This window comes from Talaromyces stipitatus, genomic scaffold (assembly GCF_000003125.1).
Source record: "Talaromyces stipitatus ATCC 10500 scf_1105507295523 genomic scaffold, whole genome shotgun sequence".
Taxonomy (NCBI): domain Eukaryota; kingdom Fungi; phylum Ascomycota; class Eurotiomycetes; order Eurotiales; family Trichocomaceae; genus Talaromyces; species Talaromyces stipitatus.
This window is the reverse complement of record NW_002990113.1, coordinates 796,897-823,868: the sequence shown is the minus strand read 5'-3', so window position 1 is coordinate 823,868 and position 26,972 is coordinate 796,897. Positions and strand designations below refer to the sequence as shown.

The following is a 26,972-nucleotide window of genomic DNA, read 5'->3' as shown; positions in this document are numbered from 1 at the left end:
TGCACCTACGACCCATATCCACTGGATGATACATGTCTCCTAGACTACCAAATCATGCATGGGAGTGAACAAGCAGCATGGGCGTTCATATACATTTCAGATACATATAAAAAGAAAATGCCATCTTTTAGTTGAAGACCATCTCCAAGCGACTCCTGTAGGAAAAATTTGCATAGGCCCCTAAGTTCTTCACAATAGAAATGGTTGGCTGCCTAGATAGCTATATAAAGGTTCTCAGTCCCAAGACTGAGAACTCGGCAAAGAGGAGAACAAATATTATTATAACAAGCAATATGAGTGATGAAGAAGGCGCACGTCTTTATACGCTCCTTGTCGAGCATAAGCTCCTAACGCACCAGGGGCGAGGAGGTCCTGTAAATCAGGTGGCAGACCTTCCAAAGTCAATCACGGAGGAAAATAGATTAAGTAATTCACAGAAGAGACTCCTAGAGGAGACGGTGCAGTCGTTTATTAGTCGCGTGGAACAGCAGACTGAAAGTGAAGCAATTTTAAATATTCCCGGATTTCAGGGAAATGAAACTCAAAAGGAGGAGTTCGTGCTGAGGATCGTCGAGTACGCAAAGAAACGGAATGGCTATAACGGAAAGTTAGACCACGTTGAAACAGCGCTGAAGGGCAATAAATCACGTGAAGAAAAAAGCCAAAGTGAAGAAGAGAGGGAAAGGGAACAGGGAGACGCGGAGGAAAGGGGAGATGAGGAGGAAAGGGGAGACGAGGAGGAAAGGGGAGAAGAGGAGAAAAGGGGTGAAGAGGAGAAAAGGGGTGAAGAGGATGAAAGGGGAGAAGAGGGGGAAGAGGTGACAACTGGAGGAGGAAGAACCGGCCGGAGCAAAAATGAGCCTGATAAGATGTCTAAAGGAGACGTCACTGTGATCCACAGCGGCCGCAAGAAGAGGCTATACTCGCACAGAAACGAAGATGCAAGGACCAGCTGGCCACACAAAATGGTGTTAGACCAAGATGTGGGAATCCTTCTTCTCTTTGAAAAGGAAACTGATATTACAAGGAATGGAAAGTGTGTAAGCCAATATGGAGTTCAATTTCAGGACAGTGATGGGCTTTACAAGCGGGAGCTGTGGACCGAAGGACAAGTTAATAGTGCTAGTTCCATCATGCTGAAGGAATGGAAGGCCTGTCGAGCAGTCTTGGGGGGCGACGAAATTTCTAAAGAAAACGGTGCTTTGATAGAGCCGCCCTTCAGGAGAGAAGCACGACTGGTATTTAAAACATCTTCTCGGAAATACTCTCCGAAGACGCATGGAAATATCAAGGAGATCCTCTGGTTGGCAATGAAAGATTACAAGAACACGGTCAAAGACTCAAAAGAACCTCTGATGGAGTTCTGCGTCATTTTCGAAAAAGCTAAATATCCGAAAATGGTCAGAAAGAGCGATCTTCTCATGTTCGTTGAGAAGAAAGTGTTTTCTTCAGTCTTAGAAAAGTTGATAGCAAGAGATAATTTGGGATCCCTTCAAGAGCATACTCCATTACAGCGTACCCACTATGACCCGCGATCTCGCTACTTCGATCCGCTTTCTCATGGGCGGTACGCTCTGAGAGATGGCGCTGCTCAGTACGGAAAATCCCAAGGATTCAAATCAAGATCAACTGAGGACGACGATCTGGAAAATCTTGTGAGGGCTTTAGAGGAAAGATTGCGGATAAATGAGCAGAAGCCTTGAGTCACAAGCTACAGAGCTGAGAGTACGAAGTGGGCACCGAGAGGAATGGGAATAGTTAATGCGCGCTAAATGGCACCAGAAACAGTTTGAAGCTCTCTTATTCGTCCATGTAGTTACAGTTTAGTCCCTTCTATTTAGCCTTAGAAAAACAATACTTGAATTTACTCCATTTAAAGACCCTAGTGGCCAATTATTGCATGTGACTCAGCCGCTCAGAGACGGCATCCATCAGAAATCAAGGTAGCATGCGGACACTAACCACTGATTGACTAAACGGCCAATGGTACGCTGTGATAACCTCAGACTGACACTAACGGGTACTAGTTTAGTAGCGACTGGTAAGCACTAACTCCCGGGTGGGAGTCAAAAGTGATGGCACTACGCTAGCCATTAGCGCGTAAACTCTACGGAGTATGCATACATAGTATATTTTAGTTGTTTTAATACGGAGCTAAACCAAACAGGATCTTGCATTCAGGTAGATAGGCAAATAGGAAAACTCCAAATGGTAGTTAGCTGTAATTAATTATGATATACATTTCTAGCGCTCTCTAGCGTGCATTAGCGTTGTGCCGTCACTTTTGAATCCCACCTCCGTACGTACTAGGACTCTAAAGTTACGGGACCGATTCGAGAACGTGGTAGTATTGGAGAATAAACATCTTCATCTTTGTGATTTTGTGGAAAGGATCATACCTGCTTCTTTACCAATACTTGAGAGATATAATGTGAGATGACTCCAATTTTTGTATTGCGAATCTACTTAGGGTCAATATCTTACGCCTTGGCCCTTGGCATGCAGATTTCGGCCCATTACTAGTCTACTATGTGCGTTGTCACGTTGCCCCCGGTAGACGCGACCGTTTACTCCTGTTCCCAGGCTCGAACCCTACTCTACATCGTTTCCCCCTCCTCGCACAATAACATTGGCGCAGAGGAGGCCACCGGTCAAGACAATGATCTGGACGACCGAATTCTGCCTCTACATCCATGTTCTTCGCGATAGTCTGAATAGAGGTCGGAAAACCTCCAATTTTAAAGAAGGTTGAAGTCCCAGCTATTCCTATCTGAATGTCATCTTCTAGACAACTCACGCCGAATGTCACGCGCTTTCTGTAGTATCCGCACTTCTCACAGCCGTCGTGCACCTGCACCATTCCCAGATTCTCGCCAAGGTCAGTCATGAATACTGCACCCGGGATCTCACTCTCTATCCGTGTTAATACCTGACGAGAGCTGTCTCTACTACACAAGATCGACCCTTCACAGCGAATAGACTGCCTGCTGAACAGAGGCTTAGTGTCTAGCTCGAAAAAGAAGGATGTTGATAGTAGACTGTGGATCAGACTTTTTGGAATCTCATAGGAAAGAGACGCGAGTCCATCGATGCTACCCGCGTCATCGAGCTCCGGGAGTTGTGGGAGCGCAACGTCGAGACGGAATACGTCGTTCCTCAGGTCGTCCGGAATGCTATCTCGCGCCTCTTTCCATCCGTGAGTGCCGTCGACTGCTGCCGAATTCAGGAAAGCGTCTTTTGCTCTCTTGATATAACCTTGCGATAAGATGTCGGAGACGACACGGGGCAGATGATGAGCGATAGACACATTCTCCTCCTCCTTCCTGTCGAGGTAACCCGTTCCGATACTGACCACTACGTTCGGCCGCTTGGAATGTGGCCACAGGAGTGAACTCTCACGAAGGGCAACTCTCACCGGGCAGTTGGCACAGATTCCTCCATCTTGAAATGTTCCTAAACCGGCAAGCCGCTTTGTTTGGAAGTATCCAAGTGCTGCCACAGCACACCGGGCCCTGTGGGGCATTACATCAGCCCAGCTCTGTGTTTTTTTGAAGACGATGGGACTTACACCTGCCATAGGAAGGGCTCGTCATCCACATTCGCCGGAGCCATTACATCGTATGAAGTCAGCCCCTCCGGTCGTTCCGGACCGCGATAGTTAGTAAACAAACACAGCTCACCGTTTTTCTCAACCTGGCTAGCTGTGATGGCGACGCGGCAACCACCCTGGGAGTGCCTGGATGCCTCGTAGAGTCTCCTCTGATCTCCAAATGCTTCTGCCAGGATACTATCCAAAGTCTCAGAGTTATAGCTACCGTCTGAGAGTAGGTTGCGCGCTAGATTGCCAAAGAAATCGATCGGCCCTGGGAGCCGCTGTTTGCGTGGAAAGATCAGACGGGCGAAAGGCACGAAGGCTTCCAGTGCTTGCTCCGGGGAATAGTTCTCGATATACTCATAGATGGCGATCAGGCCGCCTGAGTACATTCAGTTTTGGAAAAGGGCGGATGTGGTCTTAGACTTACCGACGCTTGTCCCAACAACCAGCTGAAACCAATTTCTCAAACTTGCCAACTCTCGGAGATATCCCAGGGTCACGATACCTCGGACGCCCCCGCCGTCGAGCACCAGGATGTTCGGACGTTGGGTGGGAGGCACTTGCCTGACCGTATAGGTGAAGGTTGACTGGCACAGGTCACATGTTTCCAAGCGGAAGAGATATTCCCCCGCCCCTGGAGCCGCAAATCGACGAATGCAGACATCGCAGATCGCGTGTCCGCATGGTAACACCTCGCACGTTCCTCGAAGGAGGCAATACAGGCATGTAAGGTTGGTTTTTAGCGGCGCCCACGTTCCCAGGTTATATCCGAGAATGCGCCTTCGAAGGTCAACCGGTCGATGAAACCGAGTGATCCGACTGGCAAATGATGCAAAGAAGCTTTCTACGGTCTCGCACTCCTCCATTGCCTGAGAATTCGCCCTCCAGACTGCGTGGCAGTGGCGAGCATAAAGTCGACGGAAGATCGTTCTTGGATCGAATGCTACCCTGCGGTTAAATCAGTTGAGGACGACGAGTGTGCCAGACTTACCGTGCATATTGGGCGGATACGCATCAACTGCCAACGCCGAGGCTACCAGTGTCACGATATCCGTCCGAGGTAGCCCGTGTTGTGTGGCAAGGCGGAGAAAGTTCGTCAAATGATATTCAATGCCTTGGGGAACTGGATTATTTGCTCTCGCTGCAGCGATGATGTCGAACTTCTGGCGCGAACCTTGGGCCGCGTGCTTGACTGCTTTTTGCATCAGCGCCTCGAGATGGGTGGCGCAGAATAGGAGTCGTCTGTCTTCACTAACTATTCTTGCCGTCTCAAGCTCCTGCCGCATTTTCAACCGCAGTGGCTCAAACCGAGCCACCGCAGAGAGCTCCACGCGGTCCCGTAAATCCACTACTGCCCATCTCAATTGTGATCGCCGAATTTTGTCGAAGGTTGGGGATTTCGTTACGACCTCATCTTTCTGGGATGTGTTGTTGGGATCCGTCAAGACAACTAACAGGTGAGGCTGAGCTGCAGCTTCATTGCGACAGGCTGTCGACGCCAAATCTGACAGCGACTTTTCCAAAACTTCCGGCTCCTGCAGTTCATCGGCAAAGATACACAGCACTTGGATGAATGGGAGTATACATTGATGAAAAATGTGATCTCGGACATGAGCGTACGATTGATACTGCATACGATGGATGCGATATTGGCGGACAAGTGTCGGGTCATTGCGTTTAGATGTCCGACAGGGACGCCGCGTGTTAGCCTCGAGGATCCCGTCAATGAAGATCTCTGGATATGCAGTTTCTATGTTACTATTACGGAGATGAAGATTTGAGATTCCCCATGACCCTTGTCTAGCGGTGTTGTTGTACGGGAGAAGAACACGGAGAGCCTGTCTTTTGCATGGGCCTCCTAGCAAATATACTATCAATGGATATTGAGCTGTAGGGTGCTTCATCGACTGCACAGCCTGGCGCAACCTTCCACTATCCTCGAGACACCAACCACCTGAATCCGAAGTGAGATGCAACCACGACGCCATTCTCTTTATCCGTTGGGAAGTTCAAGTCTGGCGATACAGGCTTTCCAATGAATGATATTTAAATGTACTAGAACTGCAATACATTACATGCCGCAATCACCCTTCTATAATCATCTGCCACCAAATGTCAACCATCGAACTGAGGAACGCTAGATTGGTGGTAGAATTTAGCAGCAGAAAAGTTTGGGAGAAGGAAACAATGGCTCACTTTCAACATCTTCATCCTCCAGGTCTATAGTTTGAGCTTCATCACCAGGAAATTCTGCTCTTATAGGGCGTTGTGAAGATCCGACGGTACTCTTTGTGTTGGGCGATTTTCTACATGATGACGCTCCGGAGGACACTCTGGACGACGACGACGACGACAACGTTCTGGATGATGCCCTGGCATGGGTGTATCCGTGCTTATTGTTTGACCCACGTTTTAAATAGTTAATCTTTCCCCTGAGAGATTCTTTGGACCGCTGAACCCCATGTTTTTGATACCACAATACCGTTTTTCTTTCCCATGAGGCCTCTTCATGATCAGCAAGAAATTGTGCAATGTCGGATAGTTCGTTTTCGTCCCACTGCTGAACGACCTTGTACTTATCCATGGAGGGGGTATTTTGGCGAGAGCCGTGAGTGTTCTTCATTTCTGGCATCCTGTCAAGGAATGGGTCATGTTAAGAATGTGTCTCTAAGACTGGGCTAAGAATATATCAGTGTTGCGAACAGAAGAAGAGGGGTGGCACAGCAAATTGTTTAACCCAGTGCTTATCAACCAACTGGCTGCTTAGTGTGTACTTAGCGTTCAACACAGCGCTTACACATTGTTCAAGCTATGAATATATCCTGGTTAAGCAAAAGTGGGTCTCATCACAAACAAATTTACAGGGTCTTTTGGACACCCCCCTCCTCCCCCCCCTCTCATTTAGCTTTTGTTCTGTTCAATTGACCATATGTTATGAGTATTTTGGATCTTTGAAAACGTTTAATGTCTTGTTTTGCCCCCTATATGCGTCCACTTTTTCTCTTCATCCATTATGTCTGGAATAGAATTTCCATCAATGAGCCCAAGAAGGAGCATGCGAAACGTGAACCATCTCAATGTGCAAAATGAAATCCAAATGGACCCCCAAATGGACCCCCAAAATGGAGCACAAGGCTTGCGAAATGCCGCCCGACTCAACAGGACTAAACGAGACATGGCAAAAGAGCTTTTCTCTGTATGTGTCCTAAGAGTATACCTTGTAGACAATGTTACGTCTAACAACCAAATAGGATAAAATTAGAGAAAAAGTTCGTCAAGAAAGACAGGCATTTCAACGGTTGATTGCTGTTCGCGATGCTGAGATTGCTCAGCTGAAGGCCGATTTGCAAGGATGCCATACGCACAACCGGAGTCTAATGCAAGCAATGAATATGATTTCACGACAGTTGCACGAGGTTATGCAGGGTATACAGCAACATGAGAACTCTCAATTGAGGGCTGACACTGCTGGCGACAACAACCCAAGGCTTCTAGCAACCGACCCTGATCCACAGAACATGTCTTTTCCAAATGACCACATATATGTCCAACTTGAGGGTGCTGCTCCGCCATTTAGTGGTACCGTACCCTCAAACAATGCATATAGTTTGGAAGTTCAACCATTGCCCCAAGTTGCTGAAAACATTCGCGCGGGTGAGGAGGATGATGAAAGATATCTTGATCATATTTTCAGTGCTGTGTAGGGTTTATAATAAGACAGTTTTCCACTTTCAATCTATCCATTTTACTACTATTTTACTACCATTTTGCTACCATTTTACTACCATTTCATATCATACTTATCTCGATCACTCACACCAGTCGAAATTCTTTAAAATAAAAAATGGCCCAGGACGCTACATTGGAGGAGATGCTACGGAGGTTCCCCGAATGTTTAGATTCGGATTACAGTTCATCCGAGAAGGAAGACATCGTAGACTATCAATTTGACACTATCTTCAATGACTATGCTGGACAATCCGAAGAACAAAGCACAATCTATGATCCTAGCTGGAAAACGACAGGCCAGTACGTAAAAAGCACACAAGGCATAGCACAACTAACTTACTATTTACTAGGGATAACGATAACAATCACAGGTAAAGCCTCGGTATTTTTTCTAATATCATTGTCTAAACTGCTTGAAGCTGGGCCCAGGAAAGATTCGACGAGTACAGTATCTCTCTCTCGGCCTTTGGAACCTCACACTAATTACTAAAGGACCAACAAAAAAGTGGGGTGAGTTCCGATATCTGACCTCCGGTATTGTGACATCGTCTGACTCCCTGCCCAGACACCTCAATGATGAAATGACTCAGTATGGTTCCCTATTGAATGAAGTAGCGGCTCCTGACTTTCACAAACAGGTTGAAAATTCGGCTCTCGTAGGTTGTTTAACCATGAAAAGCTGCCCCAGAAGCTGAACCATGTGTAGCCAAGTACAACGTGATGTCGGAGAGATATATGATCACCTGAGAGACTTGAGTAACTGGACCGAGGAAGTGAAACGCATTGTGAACGGAACCCTGGGCAGTCGCCCTAGACAGGATCGGCCCTGAGTCTTACCGCGTGGCACGCGCTACGGAGCACTTTTAAGTTTATCCCGTTTCCTTTCTTTGTTCAACTTGCAGCTAGTTAATTATAGAAGTAAACGGCTCATCAGCTAATAAATCGCACCCCCTGTTACCTTTTCGAGATAAATCTCATCATATGTTTTCTGTCTATCAATTCTCGGTGCTAGAATTTCACTATTAGAGTCATGCTCCCTACATAGTCAAGCGCGGCCGGTCGTACAGAGAGGTCCAATACAGGAAATATCCCAGTTTGCACGAGTAATGTTGACTCCGTAGGGTTGAATCTAGACGCTGACATAGTGGGATCCAACGCGTCCCGTTCCGCCATCGTGGTTCACCTGCGCCAGGTTACATTGGATTCTCTGGGCTGCTTCCTATTTGTGGTCGTTTAGCGCCAGCGTTTAAGTGAACCCCTGATGAGGTATAACGTCGGACCACCGGAGAATATTAGTATGTATGGGTTACCGGATGTAAATAGTATAACATAAGTGGCACAGTTTAGTGATAAGCTGGAAAGCCTACATTAGTGGTTTTAGTTTCAGTGTTTATAACCATCGCTAGAGCTGCAGGTGGGTCTCCCAGATAGGTTGAACGTTGAAATAGAATAACCGCCCCGCCATGTGGTAAACACATCATGTGATTTGCACATTGGCTTGAAATTACCTATTTCCGATAATTACAAGAATTGAAAGGTAATCGATACGCATTACGATAACTACTTACTTAATGTTAAACAGAAATAGACATAGGCACATTGGGTCATAGTGGACTTTCACGGTTTCTCCACTGCTATAACAGGACGCCAGTTTTCAGCGAGATTAAGGTAATCTAATTCTGCCCTTAAGCAGAACTTTCTCCAAAATTCGCAACCGCTTCAAATCTATTTCCTACAAGCATGTCTGCAGTTGAGGAAGTTGCGTATGCTCTACAAGCCTTACGTAATGGCCACCAGGAACCTGCGCCTTTGACACTAGATTCCCAGGGCCTTCTCTTTCGCTACAGTGAGCCTTGGGTAAAGTTGAGATCTCTAGCTTTTGCTCTTGCGGATGAATTGAGGACTCCTGTCACGGGACAACATCAGATCGATAATATGCACTTCAAAGATGTTGTCGAACGTTACATGCAGAGGATGAAGACCGTCATTGACAACATTGGCAATCCAGAAACAGCGGATCCGCCTCGTAAAGTGAGTAACATTGCATCTATCTACAGTATTATTTTCTAACCTTTGGTAGGATGTAAACTTGCCACCGTCAGCCGTCATCGAGCGTCTTTTATCTGATTCTCTCCGAGAGCTTGAGAGTCAGATCAGCTCCGGAAGGAGTATTCTGGACATACGTGAATTTGTCCTCACTCGTCACAAGTCAAAAATATTGAAGAAACTTTCAGAGATTCATCGAGGGATTCATAATAGGGCGGAGCTCCAACAAAGGCTCAATTCAGTGAAACTATATTTGAAGCTATACATGCGGGCCGTTAAGCGTATGCTGCGCGAGCACGAGTAGAGGAAGAAGGGGTTGATACACTCGGAGGCAAAACCGGTGTCGGGATCTTGTACTCAATTGTTTCCCAAGTCCCTGCGCCAAGCGGGACTAAACTACATTAAAACAGACGCCAAGACGGGTATAATTCATCGTACTGTGTATGGTATTGTATCACACATACTACGGAGTATATATGTATAGATTCCAGTCAAGTTCTAAAATACGTGCTTCTTGGCATACAAGTAAGCAGATGAGTGGGACGAGATAGTTCCTGTTATGTACCATCACCCAACTCCTTGAGCCTATTTAAGCCAAATTCTGAGTCGGTTGCTGAAATCTGGCTTCGTGGGTCGAGATAGCCATTAGAGTTGTTTAGAAAATATGTTGCTCAGGAAAGCTAAGAACAGAACTGGTACTACTACCTACAGTCTATTAATAGTCATTTCTTCCAGACAAAAAGCGGCAGGGGTTAAAGGTGTGGACAGAAGAATTAGTCACTGTGTTTGTGATTGATTCGGTATCGCAGGAACAAAAGGTAGTAGTTTGTGTCACGAAAATGGGAAAATATCGATTTCGTTATATGACGTTCAGGTTGCCGAACCTGCTTTCAATCTTATACCATAATCCATTCAGCTATTTCTTTCATGATAGTCAAGACTGTTGCCGATAATCCAATTGCGAGCGTGGCAGGTGGGGAAGCAGTCAGGAGATCGTTTTCGTGACTGAGAAACCACAATAGGGCAAAAGTACCGAGTAATCCAGGGATTGCCATGATCATGAACTGATTTTTTTCTTCTTTGAAATATAAACCCCAGCCTTTCACAGCAGATCCAGGCCCGGATATGAGACGGCCTCGTTTCCTTTGAATTGCTTCAATGTGGTTTGATACTGTTCCAGCATCTTTGGGCCTTTTTAGGAAATGCATCATGGCGTTTCGAGGTATTGGAGGTTCTAATTTTGGGGGAGCTGGATCAAACCAGTATTCACCATTTCCGTGAGGCCCTGGGCAGCTATCATGGCATCCAGTCGGCGATCTACACATAAGCCATTCTTCTTTATCGTCGTCTCTGATGTCGACTTTGTCGCTATGGAACAGTTGGAACTGAAAAAGTGAGCTTTTAGCTATCCTACTGAAAATCAGTACGCACCTTCCTGAATTCAATGTGCTTTAGGGAAGTTAGTCGCAGCCAATATATCAAACGCAGCGGCCACCGTTTTGGACTCCATACAGACTCAATCAAGGACCCAGATGTTCCCTGGTATTCGTGGCGTAGCTGTCTAAATAAGTCTTCGTCATTGTAGGTATGTGACATATCGCTTTGTACTAAACGGATTGTGTGTTTGCCGACTTTGAAGCATAGAAGCGCGTAAATATCAGACGGTTCATTATCGTCCCGCAGATCCCGAGACATTTGGCCCTTGCATGATGAGCCAGATGAAAAGCGTGCACGTAGAGACGTAATGTCTACGCTCTGAGGCCTAGCAGGGGTGGAGGTTTCCGGTTGACCAAGTTGTGCATTGTTCATAGCCTGTACCCACTCCCTAGCGGCTCCTGGCTTCAACTCCCGCACGGTTTCAGTGAAAGTTCTCCCACAACACTAACTAGCATTAGCTTTCTCCAAATTCATGGAGGAAAGGGCTCCGGAACTTACACATGTCCATTTGAAACGTGTCGAGTCTCTTGGCGCTTCTTTCTCCATGATTGCAGACCACAGTTCGTCTACGCAGTTCTGGGCTTGGGCCAAGTACCATGCAGTCCTTGAGGGAGTATATATAGCACCTGGGCGCGACCCTGGATATCTGTAAAAAGTTATACGAGAGGAGAATCCGTTAATAAAGACCGAAAATTTTCTCAAAGGAGGAGTGGCACAGCTTTCGAATATATGAATGAGCCATCTCCTCACAAAACCGTTTGAATCGTCGTGAATATGGGGTCCGGCAGAAAGTTGTTGGGATGTAGTGTCTAAATCGTTCTCTGCAGCCTCTAATGATTGTGTTTGGCATCTGTCTTTCGAAGAATCCAGATCCAAGTAATCACTTTCGAGTTTTATTTCAGACGCAGCTGCATGACTATATGGTAGGTCTGGCCGGGAATCTTCTGTCGCAAGGAGCAATTTAAACATCGCATTCTGTCCATTCTTCATCGCCCATGACAGCGCCGTCTGACCATTACTGTCCTTTGAATTCAGCTCGATATCGTTCCTGTCAAGAAGTAATTCGACGACTGCCTTGTGTCCATTTCCTACAGCCCATGAAAGAGGTGTTCGGCCACTGTCATCCTTTGAGTCCGGCTCGATATCATATCTTGTAAGAAGTAACCGGACAACTGCCTTGTGTCCATTCACTGCAGCCCATAAAAGAGGCGTTCGACCATCTTTATCCTTTGAATTCAGGTCGATGTCATCTTTTCTAATGAGTAACTGAACAACTGCCTCATATCCTTTTCCTGCAGCCCATGAAAGAGGTGTCCGGCCATCTTCATCTTTTGAGTTCAGGTCGATATCCCCTTTTGCAAGGAGCAACTGGACAACTGCCTCGTGTCTATTTCCTGCAGCCCAAGAAAGAGGTGTTCGGCCATAGTCATCCTTTGAGTCCGGCTCGATATCATATCTTGTAAGAAGTAACCGGACAACTGCCTCATATCCATTTCCTGCAGCCCATGAAAGAGGTGTCCGGCCATCTTTATCCTTTGAATTCAGGTCGATGTCATCTTTTCTAATGAGTAACTGAACAACTGCTTTGTATCCGTTTTTAGCAGCCAGCGAAAGAGGTGTTCGGCCATCTTCATCCTTTGAGTTCAGCTCGATATCCCCTTTTGCAAGGAGCAACTGAACAACTGCCTCGTATCCGTTTTTAGCAGCCAACGAAAGAGGCGTTCGGCCATCTTCATCCTTTGAGTTCAGATCGGTATCCCCTTTTGCAAGGAACAACTGGACAACTACCTCATGTCCTTTGTTTGCAGCTAATGAAAGAGGTGTTCGGCCATCTTTGTCCTTTGAATTCAGGTCGATGTCATCTTTTCTAATGAGTAACTGAACAACTGCTTTGTATCCGTTTTTAGCAGCCAGCGAAAGAGGTGTTCGGCCATCTTCATCCTTTGAGTTCAGCTCGATATCCCCTTTTGCAAGGAGCAACTGGACAACTGCCTCGTGTCCTTTGTTTGCAGCTAATGAAAGAGGTGTTCGGCCATCTTTGTCCTTTGAATTCAGGTCGATGTCATCTTTTCTAATGAGTAACTGAACAACTGCCTCATGTCCATTTCCTGCAGCCCATGAAAGAGGTGTTCGGCCTTTGTTGTCACTAAGGTTTATACTAATACTTTCGATGCTCAGTAGCAGTTCAACTATTGCTATCTGACAATAGCGCGCAGCAAATATCAACGGACTCAGACCCTCCTTGCTCCGAATGTTGGGATTGATACCACCTTTCATAAGGAGGAGTTTTGTGATAGTCTCACGACCATTCTCAGCTGCAACGAGCAGAGGTGTACGACCCACATTGTCCTCAGAGTCCACTTGTATATCCTGCTTAATTAGCAATACCTCTACCACCATATTATTTCCACTTTCTGCGGCTATTAAAAGCGGAGTTCTACCCATACTGTCCTTTGAGTTTGCGTCTACATTACCTTGTGCAAGCAGCAACTCAATAGCCTTTTTATCAAAATGGCTCCGCTCTGCGGCCCATGAAAGTGCCGTCCGACCATTGACATCCTTTGCGTCAGGATCAGCCTGACCTGCTGCAAGTAGCATTTTAATCACCGCGCTGCGTCCACCCCGTGAAGCCCACAACAGAGGTGTTCGGCCATCTTTATCCTTGGAGTTCAGCTCGATATCCCCTTTTGCAAGGAGCAACTGGACAGCTGCCTCGTGTCCATTTTCTGCAGCCCATGAAAGAGGTGTTCGGCCATCTTTATCCTTTGAGTTCAGCTCGATAGTATTTTTTGTAAGGAGTAGCTGGACAACTGCCTCGTGTCCATTTCCTGCAGCCCATGAAAGAAGTGTTCGACCATAGTCATCCTTTGAGTTCAGGTCGATATCATTATCTATAAGAAGTAACTGGACAACTGCCTTGTGTCCTTTCCCTGCAGCCCATGAAAGAGGTGTTCGGCCATCTTCATCCTTTGAGTTCATGTCGATATCCTCTTTTGCAAGGAGCAACTGGACAACTGCCTCATGTCCATTTCCTGCAGCCCATGAAAGAGGTGTTCGACCATCTTTATCCTTTGAGTTCAGCTCGATAGTATTTTTTATAAGGAGTAGCTGGACAACTGCCTTGTGTCCATTTCCTGCAGCCCATGAAAGAGGTGTTCGACCATCTTTATCCTTTGAGTTCAGCTCGATATCCCCTTTTGTAAGAAGTAACTGGACAACTGCCTCGTGTCCTTTCCCTGCAGTCCAAGAAAGAGGTGTTCGGCCATATTTATCCTTTGAGTTCAGCTCGATAGTATTTTTTATAAGGAGTAGCTGGACAACTGCCTTATGTCCATTTCCTGCAGCCCATGAAAGAGGTGTTCGACCATCTTTATCCTTTGAGTTCAGCTCGATATTATTTTTTGTAAGAAGTAACTGGACAACTGCCTCATGTCCATTTCCTGCAGCCAACAAAAGAGGTGTTCGGCCATGTTTATCCTTTACGTTCAGCTCGATATCATCTTTTGTAAGGAGTGACTGGACAACTGCCTCATGCCCATTTCCTGCAGCCCATGAAAGAGGTGTTCGGCCATCATTATCCTCTGAGTTCAGCTTAATGTCATCTTTTGTAAGAAGTAACTGGACAACTGTTTCATGTCCATTTCCTGCAGCCCATGAAAGAGGTGTCCGACCGCCATTATCCAAATTGTCAAGAGGCATTCCATCTTTTCTGACCAGTAACTCCGCAATCGTCGCGTACCCTTTCTCCGCCGCTATTTTTAGACTCGAGACGAAGTCATTCCTAAGCGAATCGCTATCAGAACCCTGTTCAAGTAAGTTCTTTATCTCCTCGACATTTGTATTGACTGCTGCTTTCGCGAGGGCCATTTCGAAAGGCTACGAGAGGATCCCAAATTCCCTCTGCTATATTTGTGTTTTGGGAGGGTAAGTCGCGAGCCACAGTTAAGTTGAAGTGAAGTACAAATTCCGGACCGCTCGTAAGGCTGAAGTAATATGGCATTGAATGAACGTTGTTCGCAGCTGAGATACGAGGAGAATATATTTCTGTGAAATGCCACTGCCCCACCCCGCGGTAATACTTTCTAACTTAAAACAGATGCCTTGCCCCACCTTAAACCTCGCGAATGAAAAGAGCAGGGCCGCAGCGCGGAAGCCCTCAACCTAATGCAGTATTGTATACAACCACAATCGAAGTTCCTAGGCCGTGACCATCCTCATACTATGTCATGCTCTGCGTTATTGACTAGTTGGCTGACCGAGAGATTAGATATCAAGGTGCCAGCAGCCGATGATGCCATATGACAAGATGTAGTAATTATGGACTGTGAACGCTCCAAGCGATTAAGTCTGAATGCACATTGATCTACAAACAACTGATTGAGACAGTCTCAGCAAAAGGTTAGATGATTTTCTTCTTTCAACCAGTTATCGATTTCGAAGTTCATACGTAAGCCTAATTGTAATTATCTGTCAATTGTATGTGAAGAAAGTAGTAATGTAAAGCTTGACCGGGTCTATGTCCCCATACAGTACCATACATAATACGATGAACTGTAGCGGTCTTGGCGTTTCTCTCAATGTCGCTTTGCCCCACTTAGCGCAGGGATTGAGAAACAATCGAGAGAGTGATCCAGACACCGGTTTTGCCTCCGAGTGTATAGGAAATCTTCATAATGTAAAGTATCCTTGCAAAAATCTCTACGACATATCTCTGTTTTAATTCGTTATGGTGATATGTACTGGCAGCAGGAACCCCAAGCTTCTACGGACACATCATTTTTGCATAAACAAGCGTTCGAACACTTCACCTTCTTCCTCTCCTCCATTGTCAAGATTTTACACGTTGAGCGGTCCTTTATAGGTTCCTTAGATACTACTAGCTAGAACTAGTTGATGAGGAAATGTCACTCTGTTGGATTTGAAAGAGTAGTTCTCGTCCTTCGGGCTGCGATGGTCTGTGGCGGACCCCTGACAGGATCGATCCTGTCGGAGTAGCATTCCATCCCTTCCTGTGAGACATAGATCCCGAACCTAGTCAGTAGTTCGTGGCGGATAGCATCGGGTGCAGGCGCCCATATCGGTTGTTCAATCAAAATGGAGGCCATCCACGGATCCGAGTTGGTATCTTGTTTACTCTCATTCCTCGAGCTAATGAGGCCGGCAGGGAGATGCCGAAGTAAAGGTCCGTAGATTCGAGACAGAAACCACTGTGCTATGGCAGTCATCAGACCGGTCAATAGCATCAACATTGCCTGCAGCTTGGCATCTCGAAGAGTAAAGAGTCCTAACTGAGTCAATTCGGCAGTATACATCCCAATGAAAAGTTGGTGAAGGGCTCTCCAGTACAACAGACCTCCTGTTTCAACCGCTCCCGTTACCTGTTGAATGTATTTGCGACAATAAACGAGGGATATCACCATAAACGTGGTGAGCCCAATGGGAACGATAAGCGGTGCGATGATAGAGAAGATGATGCCAACAGGATATTAACACGGATACGATGACCTAGATTAGTGACAGGCAGCTTACATATGCATATAAGATTGGTGAATACGGGGTATACAAGACCCCAATGGACCGAAATCTCTTGCATTTTCCAAATCTCTCGAGGTGTCCGTGATGTCCACTGTATCAAGTGAGACGACAACCAGTACCACACGACATAGGGAAGACGGCGCAATGACAATGAGCATTGAGTAATGCACTGTAGCACGAGGTACGAATAAAAGTAATTACTAGACTTCGGTATGTTGTCGGCAAGGATTCCAGGGACCGACCCCGGATACCTCAGAACGTTCGGTATCACTGTTGTGAGACCAGACGCCAAGGACACAACCAGAAATATCTGTATGTAGAGGAAAAAGAAATAATATCCCGCAATTGACATCTCTTTTTCGGAGTACGTCACATGACGCTGGTAGGAAACCGCTATCAAGATCAGTTGCGGAGAAAACGTTATTAACACGGACAGGAAGATCTGTGGCAGTAGGCCCTGGATGATCGCCAGCCATCGCGATCCTTCGAGGCTGCTCATGAGATGTGCTACCCACGGTATTTGATCGGCTAGGTACGATATTTGCGAAAGGGCCCCGGTAAGACCAACCGGCACACTAACAAAGATGCAGAAAACGACAACAATCGCCTCCACCATCAGGCGTTGAACGAGGCGACGCTTCCACGATAGCGAGAGATTCGGCAGTATAATGTCATTCGTCGACTGGATCGGGTGTGGGATCATACGCATTATCTGTGGGCTCTGCACCACCTGTTGGACTAAATGAGGAGCAATGGAGTCCCTAAACCTAACCAGTGCCGACGGCCTGTAAGAAGCGTTATTGGGATCTTTCATCTGATCCTTGATCTGCTCGTTCAGCTTCTGATACTCTGTGGCAATAGATTTCAGCTTCTCATCCTTTTCGACCGTCCGAGCAGCTGCTTCACGATTGTAGAATTTTTTTGTCAGATGAATTTCGAGCTGCCTCATAAGCCTACTCCGCTGCTGTAGTAGGGTGTTCAGAATTTGGCCATACTCCTTATGAATCCATACTTCGGTTGGGCCGCCATCAAAGCGTGCGTAATCCTCCCTTAGACTATCTTCCGACAATCTTTCTCTCGGAATATCGGTCACGAGAACCGCTGTGGATGACGCCGACACCCGCCGTAAATAATCCTGACGAATGCTGATCAAATCATGGAACTCTCCAACGAGAACATAGCAAATATAGCTCATAGAGAATGTTGCTGCTACTGCGTTGCCCCATAATCGACCAGCTTGTCCTGATTCCAAATTCGCCCAGCTGAGTCGGTCTAAACCTGTGACGGCGGCCGAATGACGTGCAGTGATGTCTATTGGAAACAAAGATGCCGTAAGCCCAATCGAAAGAGGTAGAAAGATCTTGATCACAGTATGGAAGAAACGGATGAGAAAGTACTTGTCCGGTCCATACTGCGCAATCAGGCTCCTTGAGTCACGTGGCCATCTGAGAAAGGCCACCAGACTGGGAAAGTTCGACGAACGACTGCTCTTCAGTTCATATACTACCAAAATCACACATATCGTAGCGTAAATTGCGGAAGAGCTCAGGAATGATTGAACTGATAACCCTTGACTTTCCTGTGCCTTGCCGGTATTGAATTGACTTAGACTCATTTTTGAGTAGGAAATAGTTGCTGTAAGGTGCATTCAACCTGTGCTTAGGTATTAAATATCTAGTTACAGAGATTGTCATCAATTAGGAGGCGCCCTTATATGTCCTGTTCGGCACAACCAACCTCAGTATTAGAATTAGTCAGCAAATACAACCCCTTTTTTCATTTTCAGTTGCCCGTGCTGTGTAAATCAATCTAAGGAAACAGAGTATTTCCTGACATCCACATATTTATTACTCAGGACACTTACAAAATTCAAAAAACCACCCTCGCTCCTTTTCTTTTCCATGAAATTTAAGATATCCATACAGAACAGTACGTATACGTGGTAGCTTCCAACCCATCTTAGCATAGATTTGGTGGCTTACTCGCTTGACTCGCTCAATTAAAGATAGCCCTCAAGTTTTTGGGTGGCGCGGCGCAACTTCAGGTCAAACGATTGATTACAGAACCTCATCGGTACTAAACTCGGTAAAAGTTAAACTACAAGCTAATCTAAGTAGTTACATGCATAGCACTCCTACTTGCAGTTGTTTGCAAGACATGCTTGGGTAAGATGCCGGATTAACGATATTCCCAAACTTTCATGTAACTGTAATTTACCGTCAGATAATATGATGTCATTTGAAACTCCAATACGTTGTAAAAATCGATTGAGTTGATGGTTATACCAGTAAATCCCACAAGTGTAAGGGCGTCTAGCAGCACTGGCAAGCTGTCAACATCCTAGTTGCCTTCGTATTCCTATCCCGTCATCCTATGTTTGCAATACAGGCCCTAGTTTAAGGTTGTGCGGGATGCAACTGGGTGGAGCACCACTAACAATGACGCTGGACCTGTTCAAGTGTGGGCCCGTTCAACTGTGGATTTGTTTAAAGTGCTCCGTGGAATATTGTTGAAATCTTACCAGCATTTTGAAAAACGTGTTTACTTATTGAACTTAAAGATTGACTATTTACATTTTGTAAACTAGAGAATACATCATTCCAAGAGTAGCTATGCTTCCATGTGTTTTTCAATACAAGTGAGGCCTTTACAAACTTGGTCAGGGGCTGTGGTACAGTTGGCAGTTTAGCTACTGAATGTGACGGTTCGACGTGAGGTTATTCGGAAGCGGGGAAGTGGTTCCAGCTATGCGACTCCGGATAGGGACCGTTGGGTCCACCAAATATCTCCAGCGTTTGATCATCTGTCGTCGGGCGTCCACTCTGCTTTTGTGTAGCCCAGGCGTCCAGCATTCTATCCAAAACTCTCCATGCATGGTCTTCCGAACGACATATTCCAGTCAAGGGCGCCTCAAATGAGGTTCCATAGTCCTTGTTGACGATTGCGCAGTACGTTATCCAATCGTCCGTTTCAACATAAATATCATAGTCACCATCGCCCCAGATTATCTGGCAATTGGTCTGGATGCGTTGGGCCCGAGCGAAAGGTAGGATGATTAGGGTTAGGGTTCAACCCTAACCCTTCTATTGTCCAACTCTGTTCAACTTGTCGGATTGGTGGGTTAACTCCAGTCCAATCCTGAAAAATTGTTTACAAGGATGGCCTTTGGATTCTACACCTTGTTGGAAATCCGGATTATCTGACACAACTCTGTTCAATTTTTTTCTTGAGGAGGATAGTGTAACAACGTTACAAGGGATACGTATAGGGATTCAAGAGGGATCACAAGAATTGAGTATACAAGGTAGGGTATGGAATGTCAATGTACTGAAACCTATCTTTTGCTATCCTGGAGCATCTGCCATCTTTATAGATATACAATGTGTACCAGATCTCCCTTCTCTGAATAGCTCCAGTAGTCAAGGTGCAGTCCGAGGGAGCTGAAACCATCCTCGAACATATAAGCCTTCACCTGGTGTAGCTGAAACTCAACTTGAGACGTATTGGGCGCATTTCTTGGAATAGTTAGACCCTAAAGCCTGCTGGTTGTTACAGATAGATGGATACCGTGCCATACATAATAATGCATTGTAGCCGTCTTGGCATTTCTCTCAATGTAAGTTTAGCCCCGCTTGGCGCAGGGACTGAGAAATAATCGAAGAGAGTAAGATCCCGACACCAGTTTTGCTTAAGCATGTAGGGTTACTTTGGGTTTATAAACAATCTACTACGTACCGAGCACTATGTCCAATTCGCTTGAACGACCAACAGCTCCACTTGAACAATTCCTTCTTTGAACGGCCCACTTATTTCAGAATGAGTACCCCATAATCACTGCCATAAAGTTGTCACAACAAGGGCTCTCGTTGAAAATGAAATGCGTTGTTATCTACCGTTCTTTGTGCCCATTCAATAACGAGAGAGGTTATGAGCCCGCCCCCGATGGGTCGTCGACTTGCTAGGATTTTGCTTTACCTATCTTTTGCTACGGTTTGTATCACGAAGCATAGACGATAGCAAGGCACGAGCACAAAGCGGCTTAATGAGCCAGACAATATGAAGCTATCTTGGTTCCTAATATTGTGACTGATCCCCCAGGAGCAAGGGGTAGATATATATGTGGCACGCACGTGCCACATCGGACTAACTAATATCCGGTGCCGAAACACGTAGGGTAACAGGGTTGATATTCATGTTCCGACGCTAACCGTTCCCACTTTCACGTATGGTAGACCCTGCTGTAGCTGCCAAAGATAGCTTTGAACCGGTCTACAATCTTAATTCACTAGGTGTTGGGAACCCTAGTTCAATGAAGTCTTAAGTGCAAATACCAAGACACCACGCCAAAGCAGGAAGAGCATGGGGCTTTTAGGAGGGTAGGCCGGGAATTACACATATTTAGCGCACTAGTGCCCTATAAGGTAAACTCCGGGCGTAATAAACATCATTCATTCATTCATTATATATATCTAATAAACGACATCCACACCAGACTGTGTTTAACCGGTCAAACTAGCATCAAATTGAGACACCTAAGAACCATAGTTTAATCACAGAGAGTACATTCTTCAACAACTTTAGAATCGGTGTTCAAGGCTGCTCAAAGTAGATGCCTAGAGCAGAAGTCCATGTAGCATAAGTACGTATCATCAGCATCGCAAGAAAACAGTGCTGCTGCTAACTATACACGATCAACATGATAGATAAGCTCCCTTCTGAGCTTCTCTTGGCGATTTTCGATCTGGTAATCTTCTTCCGTGGTGCGACAGCCAATTTTCACTAACATCCGCAGCTAGTGTCGGACTACGATTGGAATAGTATTAGCCTAGTAAGCCGGAGATTTTATCAGCTCATCATACTGCTCAAATACCGCACGATTACATTCTCCTCAGAAAGCGAGTGGTCTCTAAATGTTCTAAATACACATCGTTTCATGCAATCGCGTTCCCCCAGTCACATTGCTTGTCACCTGGGGTTGGTAAGAAACCTACGTTTTGTTGCACCGTTCCGGGTGGCTCAGTTCAATCGATGCTCCTTCCGCACGGTGCTTTGGTACTCGAACAGCAGGGGGGTGTCACATGAACCGGATAATGAACATTTCCATACGGACTTTATCTGGGATCTCCTGGATCAACTGGGCGACGTATTCGGAAACCTGAAACCCGGGGCTCTGTCATCATTCTGGTACGTACGGGTCCTTGACCATAGCACTGAGCTCATAAGAAGACAATCCTTGTATAGGTGGCACCTGGGAACATGTCTTCCATCCCATGTTCTTGACGAGGATGGCTACATCCCAAGGTTTCAGTACAATATCAGAGACCTCTCCTTAAGAACAGACCCCCACTGTCCACACGCAGGCCTCCGACTAAAGGGATTGCGACACCTTAAAAAGCTTCGGTCACTGAGATGGCAACAGATCGTAACCTCAGAGGAGCTCGAACTCGTCGTGGGGTGTTTGGAGAATAACTCCCGGTCTTTGGAGCTGATAGACCTAGAATTTGCCCCGGAAATCAGATCCACACCATTTATGGACACGATCAACAATCTAGCCGACCTACACACTCTCTCATTGGGAAACTTCAGATTCACGGAGTTCATTAAAGCCGCATTCACTCTATCAATTTCACGGTTACGGTCGCTGACATTGAGAAGCTGCCCACATCAACTGGTGGTACTGCAGATCTTATCCCAGTTAAATGATCCGATTCTGCTACAGCATTTTGAGATCGCCTTAGATGAAGCACATGGCATTGACACGCTTTCTGAAGCAGCTGACCACGCTCTGTACTCGTTTCTGGAATCTTTCCACACTCTTGAACACTTGCACATCCTTGTATCAAACCCTAGAAATATGGAAAAATATTTTCAAGCGGTGAAACATCATCCTTCAATGAAGTGTTTCGTCTACCACACGAGAAGCTATGTGATGGATCCAAGGCGTTCTGAGTCCACTCTTCATATGCCGGTGTATCTCCTGGCCGATCTTGGATTGGCTCTGTCTAGCGGTGCCATACAGAATCTTGGACTGTGCCTCTCTCCTATTACTGCAGTGAGACGCCGTTCCCAGACGCGTATGAAGGATCACTGACCTTTAATAGAAAGCCGTTTTCCAGTCCTTCCTCCCGAACTTGCAAATCCAGGTGCTCCATCTCAGGCTAAGCGGAAGCGAATATCAACTTTACAACATGAGACAAGCATTGTTATCAGAGCTGGGAGGTCAGCACGCCGAGTCTCGTTTCGATGACGCTATGGGTTTTCCGGGCACAGATCTTGATTGGTATGAGGCCAGTCCGGATCTGTTTGAGGTGCAGGCAAATTCCATGGCCGTATCCCATCTCCTCTCTCTGGCTAACTGGGCATTCGGGCCCAATGGAATTAAAACTCTGAACATTTTGGCATATGGCGACTTCAGCTGTGGAGATCGGTACAAAAAGCAGCAAGCGATCTTGGTGAGAGCAGATCCGGACGCGGGTCCGATCTCAATGAGTACAGCTTCCAAAAGACGGCCATACAGGATAGTTCTTCACCACAGTGATTTTTTCGACAAGCACGTCGGTGCCCATGAAACAATTAGCGCTTGTCCGCTGGAGACTCTGATAGATAACAGCGATAATATCTGGAGCCTTTAACCCTGTGTTATGAAGGGACGATCACTTTGAGATATAAAAGAACCTGCCAGTCCAAGATAGAGGTATTAATGCATTATAGTATACAGTACTTTGCACATTCAGAGTAACAACTGAAACTCTCTTCTCTTTCCTCTGAAACACTGCCAAGAAGACACCATGACAAATATAGAATAGTATAGGAATAATGTTAATGCGGAAATAATATTGTATCTCTCGGTACGATGTTTTGTTTACAATACATGTATAGTGATAAAATACAATTCCGGAAGCTTTAAGCGACCATTTGCTCGATAAACTAGAATTATACTGAGATGAGATGGGCAAATTCTTGCGCAACGAATTTGGTTTTCATGAAAATTTATTTCGTTTCCTTCCATCTTCAACAGTGAAGGTTATTCCATTCTTATTCTCAGTCCCCAACTGGTAATCCTGGTCGCCGCCAATACATATATCTCCATGGTTCTCTATAAAATGCTGTGCGTAATTTTTAATAGTCTCGTACTCAGAAGCCGCTCTTCGTGCTTGATGAGTTGCGGGCTGGAGTAGACCAAAGTGCATAATCCAAGGTTAACAATACAGTATACATTATGAAAATGTCCGTGCTATCATGCAAACCAGCTTTCTAGTCCAAGTAAAGCCAAAATAGACCCTAAAAGCGATAACCGCTTATAATTCCAGATTGTAGACGACTTATTTCCTTGCCGAAGCGAGAATGTTGGGTTGTGTCTTCTGAATTAAAAAAACATGCTGATTGATGAAATAACAATTATTTCTCAGCGTGGGATGCTTGAAATCGTCTTTAAATTTCTTAATGCTATGTAGCAGATCCCGATGAAGAGTTTCGTACATTACTCCTAAGCGCATTAATTCAGTCGGTGAAAGAAGACCGTGGAACCCCATTTTCGATATGCAGGTATAACAGCAGAGTATAAAGCGGTGTAGAATCTTCTACTACACGATTCATGGCCGAGGCGGCAAAGAAAGATGATTGACCAAATGGAAGCAAGACCGTATAATCTCTTCATGTCGAAACCCATGTTGGAATATCTGTCGTTCATGTAGTTAAAAAATGGACAATGCTACAATTTATAGTTGATTGCAAATATGATGGGCCATTCTAGCGACTTCAAACGGTGCGGGTTATTATTGACCGTAAGCGCCTTCTGTCGATGGCAGATTCATCTTTGGCTAGAGTCCCTGCAGTAATCATTTTTGGTTTGTTGTGAGAAATAACATCCCGCCTGCCCTCTTGATATATGCTCCAAGCCGAAGGGAATAAAAAGCGCCGGAGTGCCTCCCTAAGATTCCAGAATGCAGGGCTCTCTGTTAAAAACCGTGATACCGAATGTAGCGGTGGCTGTCCTGAGGGGGAATCATCCCAGTTTTGTAACAAGTAGTTTGCTAATCGTGTCTTCCGTAGATCCAATGAGGATTCTGCTGTGGTAGCTTGCATGGCAATCTTGTTTGTTAACTCCTGAGCAATATAGAGACGCGTACTTCTGAACCGGATGAATTCAGTAGCATCTCTTTGCAAAGGTGTATGGGCTTCTGTCTTTAATTCAAGGTGGTATACTCTTAGGAGCCTCATGAAGTTCATGCTGAATCTAGTAGCGCTCATTGTCGAGACCACAATACCGCAAAGCTCTTTAACGTAAGGGTCGTTTGTTAATAAACTGACAATCTCATCCATCGCATCTTTAAAGATGGGATCCATAGTAAGAGTATGGGATATATCCATGCCCAATGATTCAGACTCCGACTCATGAATCGAGATTTGACGTCGCCGGATAAGCGACGATTGATTATCAGTATGCACGGTTATACTCCTTGTGTGTACTGCGCAAAAGAGCTCTTCCACCAAAGAATGAGTCCTGTTAATCGTGTACTCATCAGGCTGGAATGTACGATTTGTTGGAACGACGCGCTCTCGACGCAGAATTTGTAAACATCGTAGGTGCTTTAACAGCCAGAATGATGTGTAGAGTAGAAGAAAGAGCACGAGATATATTCCAACTCGCAAACTTGGGTTCTCTCTGCGAAAAAATACCAAGTTGGATTCATCCCAGATGGCACTGTCTCTTGCTATCCACCGCTTAATCTTGTTTTCCATAACCGGTGGATATTCGATGGGACATTGTGAGCCAGTGGTTTTGTTCTAATAGCATGAGAGCCGTGAGTATGTAATATAAATAAACTTCAACTGCGGGTAGATACCTCAAAGTCCTCACAAAACTCGCGGTAATCTTTTTTCGCAGTCCAGACAGCTAGATTATACGTTTGGACTGTGTAGTAGATCGTTATAAGAGCGATTACGGACGCGATGAAAGCAGCGAAATTTTGCCATGGTTTTGAAAATGGCCGCCAATTCCGCAACGGATGAGCCCCGCTGTCCGAGTGCGTTGTCGGTATGGTCGAGGGGGATGTGGTCGAGGGGGGTGTGGTCGAGGAGGGTGTGGTCGAGGAGGGTGTGGTCGAGGAGGGGGTGGTCGAGGAGGGGGTGGTCGAGGAGGGGGTGGTCGAGGAGGGTGTGGTCGAGGAGGGTGTGGTCGAGGAGGGTGTGGTCGAGGAGGGTGTGGTGGAAGAAGAGGTCGAGGAGGATATGGCCAGATGGTTTGAGCATGCCATACGCTCCAATCTTTGATAGCAGTTCGAATCACAGGAGGAGGAGAGAGCAGAGACTGACTGCCCTTCAGAGCATACACAGAGGAACAGATCGCCAGTCAATAAAACTTAGCTTAATTTGGTAAGGTGGCTGGCAAGTGGCGCGGGGACAACCTTGCAATGAGCTTGGGAGGTGACGATCATTTTACCGCATCAAGACTGTTCTTCATTATAATTAGGGAGCTATAACAATTCTAGATTTAAAGCAATCTATATTCCATCTTGGAAAACGGATCATGGTACAGTACAAATTCGCGTAACCCTATGCAAGCCTTGGGGCTATTCTACAGTATCATGTTCAAGCGACTGGTGAAGAAAGGCACATGGAGAAGATAACTATATATAACCTAGGCCACTCTTGGCAGTGTTTCGGAGGAAAGAGAAGAGAGTTTCAGTTGTTACTCTGAGTGTGCAAAGTACTGTATAAGTTGAACTGTTGATCGTGCAAGGGGCGGTGCCATCCTATAGGACAAGACCGAATCATGTTTAAATAACTGGTGTAGTATGTACAAGAAAGGAATGTCAGGGACGGAAATGGCAAGGTACCCATGTTTAGGCAGCGATACATGTAATTTACGGGTGTATCAAATCTGCGTATGCGCAATACCGCACGGTGAAAGTTACACGAGCCAGGGTTATTCCGGATCTAGCCATATATAGACTAGAAAATTCCTAGCGCTGTTTCAGATGAAAGAGAAGAGAGTGTTAGTTGTTACTCTGAGGGTGCAAACTACTGTATACAGTACTGTCCTTCTGATTCTATGATACTTTGCAGGTGGCCTCCGGGCACTATTATTCCTGTAGATGGAGACTCACATGCACCTTTCACTGCATTGGTCAGTTCACCGTCCCAGCCCGTTACTCGGTTTCCATAAATCACTATAAAAAGTCTTTCTTACATTTAATGTAGAGGTAAAAATTCGTTGCTATTTTCATTTTATAATCTTTTTCTCTGCCAAAAAAAGGTCGGTCGAATACGGATAACTGCTAAAGTTGGCCGAGAAGCCGGTGACGTTTTTACTGAGTTTGAGAAGGATGAACAATTCAATCCGTATAGAAACGCCTCAATTAATTTAGGTTACTGCCTTTTGGGTTAAATTCCCACTATAGAGGCTACTAATCTGAAGCGTGCTGGAAAGCCTCTTTTGTGTTATGGTAAAATTATTTCGACAAATCGTAAAGTCAAACATCACAATTGAAAAAAATTACTACACTATCAAGTTGATATCTCCTCGAGAGATAAGCTTGGAAGAACAACATGCGGGAAGTGCACGCGAACCCAAGGAGGATTGTATCCAATCCATTTGACACTGCTTTCCTCAAGGAAGTGAATTTTT

The 26,972-nt window shown here is 45.7% G+C and overlaps 8 protein-coding genes across 9 annotated transcripts, besides 2 other annotated features; 5 read left to right on the top strand and 3 right to left on the bottom strand.

Moving 5' to 3' along the window:
- Positions 1-293: 293 nt before the first annotated feature.
- Positions 294-1,703, top strand: TSTA_062290 (uncharacterized protein; the record flags this gene model as incomplete). Its single annotated transcript, XM_002340088.1, has 2 exons — positions 294-1,040; positions 1,068-1,703. 2 exons carry the CDS (start codon positions 294-296, stop codon positions 1,701-1,703), a joined length of 1,383 nt encoding a protein of 460 aa, XP_002340129.1.
- Positions 669-839: a sequence feature (CT-rich).
- An 889-nt stretch (positions 1,704-2,592) lies between the features above and the next one.
- TSTA_062280 (uncharacterized protein) lies at positions 2,593-5,583 on the bottom strand (the record flags this gene model as incomplete). The annotated part of the gene is made up of 5 exons (XM_002340087.1): positions 2,593-2,685; positions 2,798-3,512; positions 3,569-3,974; positions 4,023-4,538; positions 4,587-5,583. The coding sequence occupies 5 exons, from the start codon at positions 5,581-5,583 to the stop codon at positions 2,593-2,595; spliced, it is 2,727 nt and encodes a 908-aa protein (XP_002340128.1).
- An 858-nt stretch (positions 5,584-6,441) lies between these two features.
- Positions 6,442-7,299, top strand: TSTA_062270 (uncharacterized protein; the record flags this gene model as incomplete). Its single annotated transcript, XM_002340086.1, has 2 exons — positions 6,442-6,791; positions 6,847-7,299. The coding sequence occupies exons 1-2, from the start codon at positions 6,609-6,611 to the stop codon at positions 7,297-7,299; spliced, it is 636 nt and encodes a 211-aa protein (XP_002340127.1). The 5' UTR covers positions 6,442-6,608.
- A 1,765-nt stretch (positions 7,300-9,064) lies between these two features.
- TSTA_062260 (uncharacterized protein) lies at positions 9,065-9,878 on the top strand (the record flags this gene model as incomplete). The annotated part of the gene is made up of 2 exons (XM_002340085.1): positions 9,065-9,355; positions 9,405-9,878. 2 exons carry the CDS (start codon positions 9,065-9,067, stop codon positions 9,672-9,674), a joined length of 561 nt encoding a protein of 186 aa, XP_002340126.1. The 3' UTR covers positions 9,675-9,878.
- Positions 9,879-10,059: 181 nt separating this feature from the next.
- On the bottom strand, positions 10,060-13,207 carry TSTA_062250 (ankyrin 2,3/unc44, putative; the record flags this gene model as incomplete). 2 transcript variants are annotated; one of them, XM_002340083.1, is made up of 3 exons in its annotated part: positions 10,060-10,755; positions 10,802-11,251; positions 11,306-13,207. In XM_002340083.1, 3 exons carry the CDS (start codon positions 13,205-13,207, stop codon positions 10,267-10,269), a joined length of 2,841 nt encoding a protein of 946 aa, XP_002340124.1. In that variant the 3' UTR covers positions 10,060-10,266. The 2 variants fall into 2 exon arrangements, with proteins under 2 accessions (XP_002340124.1, XP_002340125.1); XM_002340084.1 differs by having other exon boundaries at positions 10,060-11,251.
- Positions 13,208-15,711: 2,504 nt separating this feature from the next.
- Positions 15,712-17,957, bottom strand: TSTA_062240 (uncharacterized protein; the record flags this gene model as incomplete). Its single annotated transcript, XM_002340082.1, has 2 exons — positions 15,712-16,185; positions 16,362-17,957. The coding sequence occupies 2 exons, from the start codon at positions 17,955-17,957 to the stop codon at positions 15,712-15,714; spliced, it is 2,070 nt and encodes a 689-aa protein (XP_002340123.1).
- A 3,081-nt stretch (positions 17,958-21,038) lies between these two features.
- TSTA_062230 (uncharacterized protein) lies at positions 21,039-22,974 on the top strand (the record flags this gene model as incomplete). The annotated part of the gene is made up of 4 exons (XM_002340081.1): positions 21,039-21,102; positions 21,139-21,526; positions 21,584-22,394; positions 22,444-22,974. 4 exons carry the CDS (start codon positions 21,039-21,041, stop codon positions 22,972-22,974), a joined length of 1,794 nt encoding a protein of 597 aa, XP_002340122.1.
- A 2,407-nt stretch (positions 22,975-25,381) lies between these two features.
- On the top strand, positions 25,382-25,615 carry TSTA_062220 (uncharacterized protein; the record flags this gene model as incomplete). Its single annotated transcript, XM_002340080.1, has 1 exon — positions 25,382-25,615. The coding sequence occupies one exon, from the start codon at positions 25,382-25,384 to the stop codon at positions 25,613-25,615; it is 234 nt and encodes a 77-aa protein (XP_002340121.1).
- Positions 25,403-25,572: a sequence feature (CT-rich).
- Positions 25,616-26,972: the final 1,357 nt, after the last annotated feature.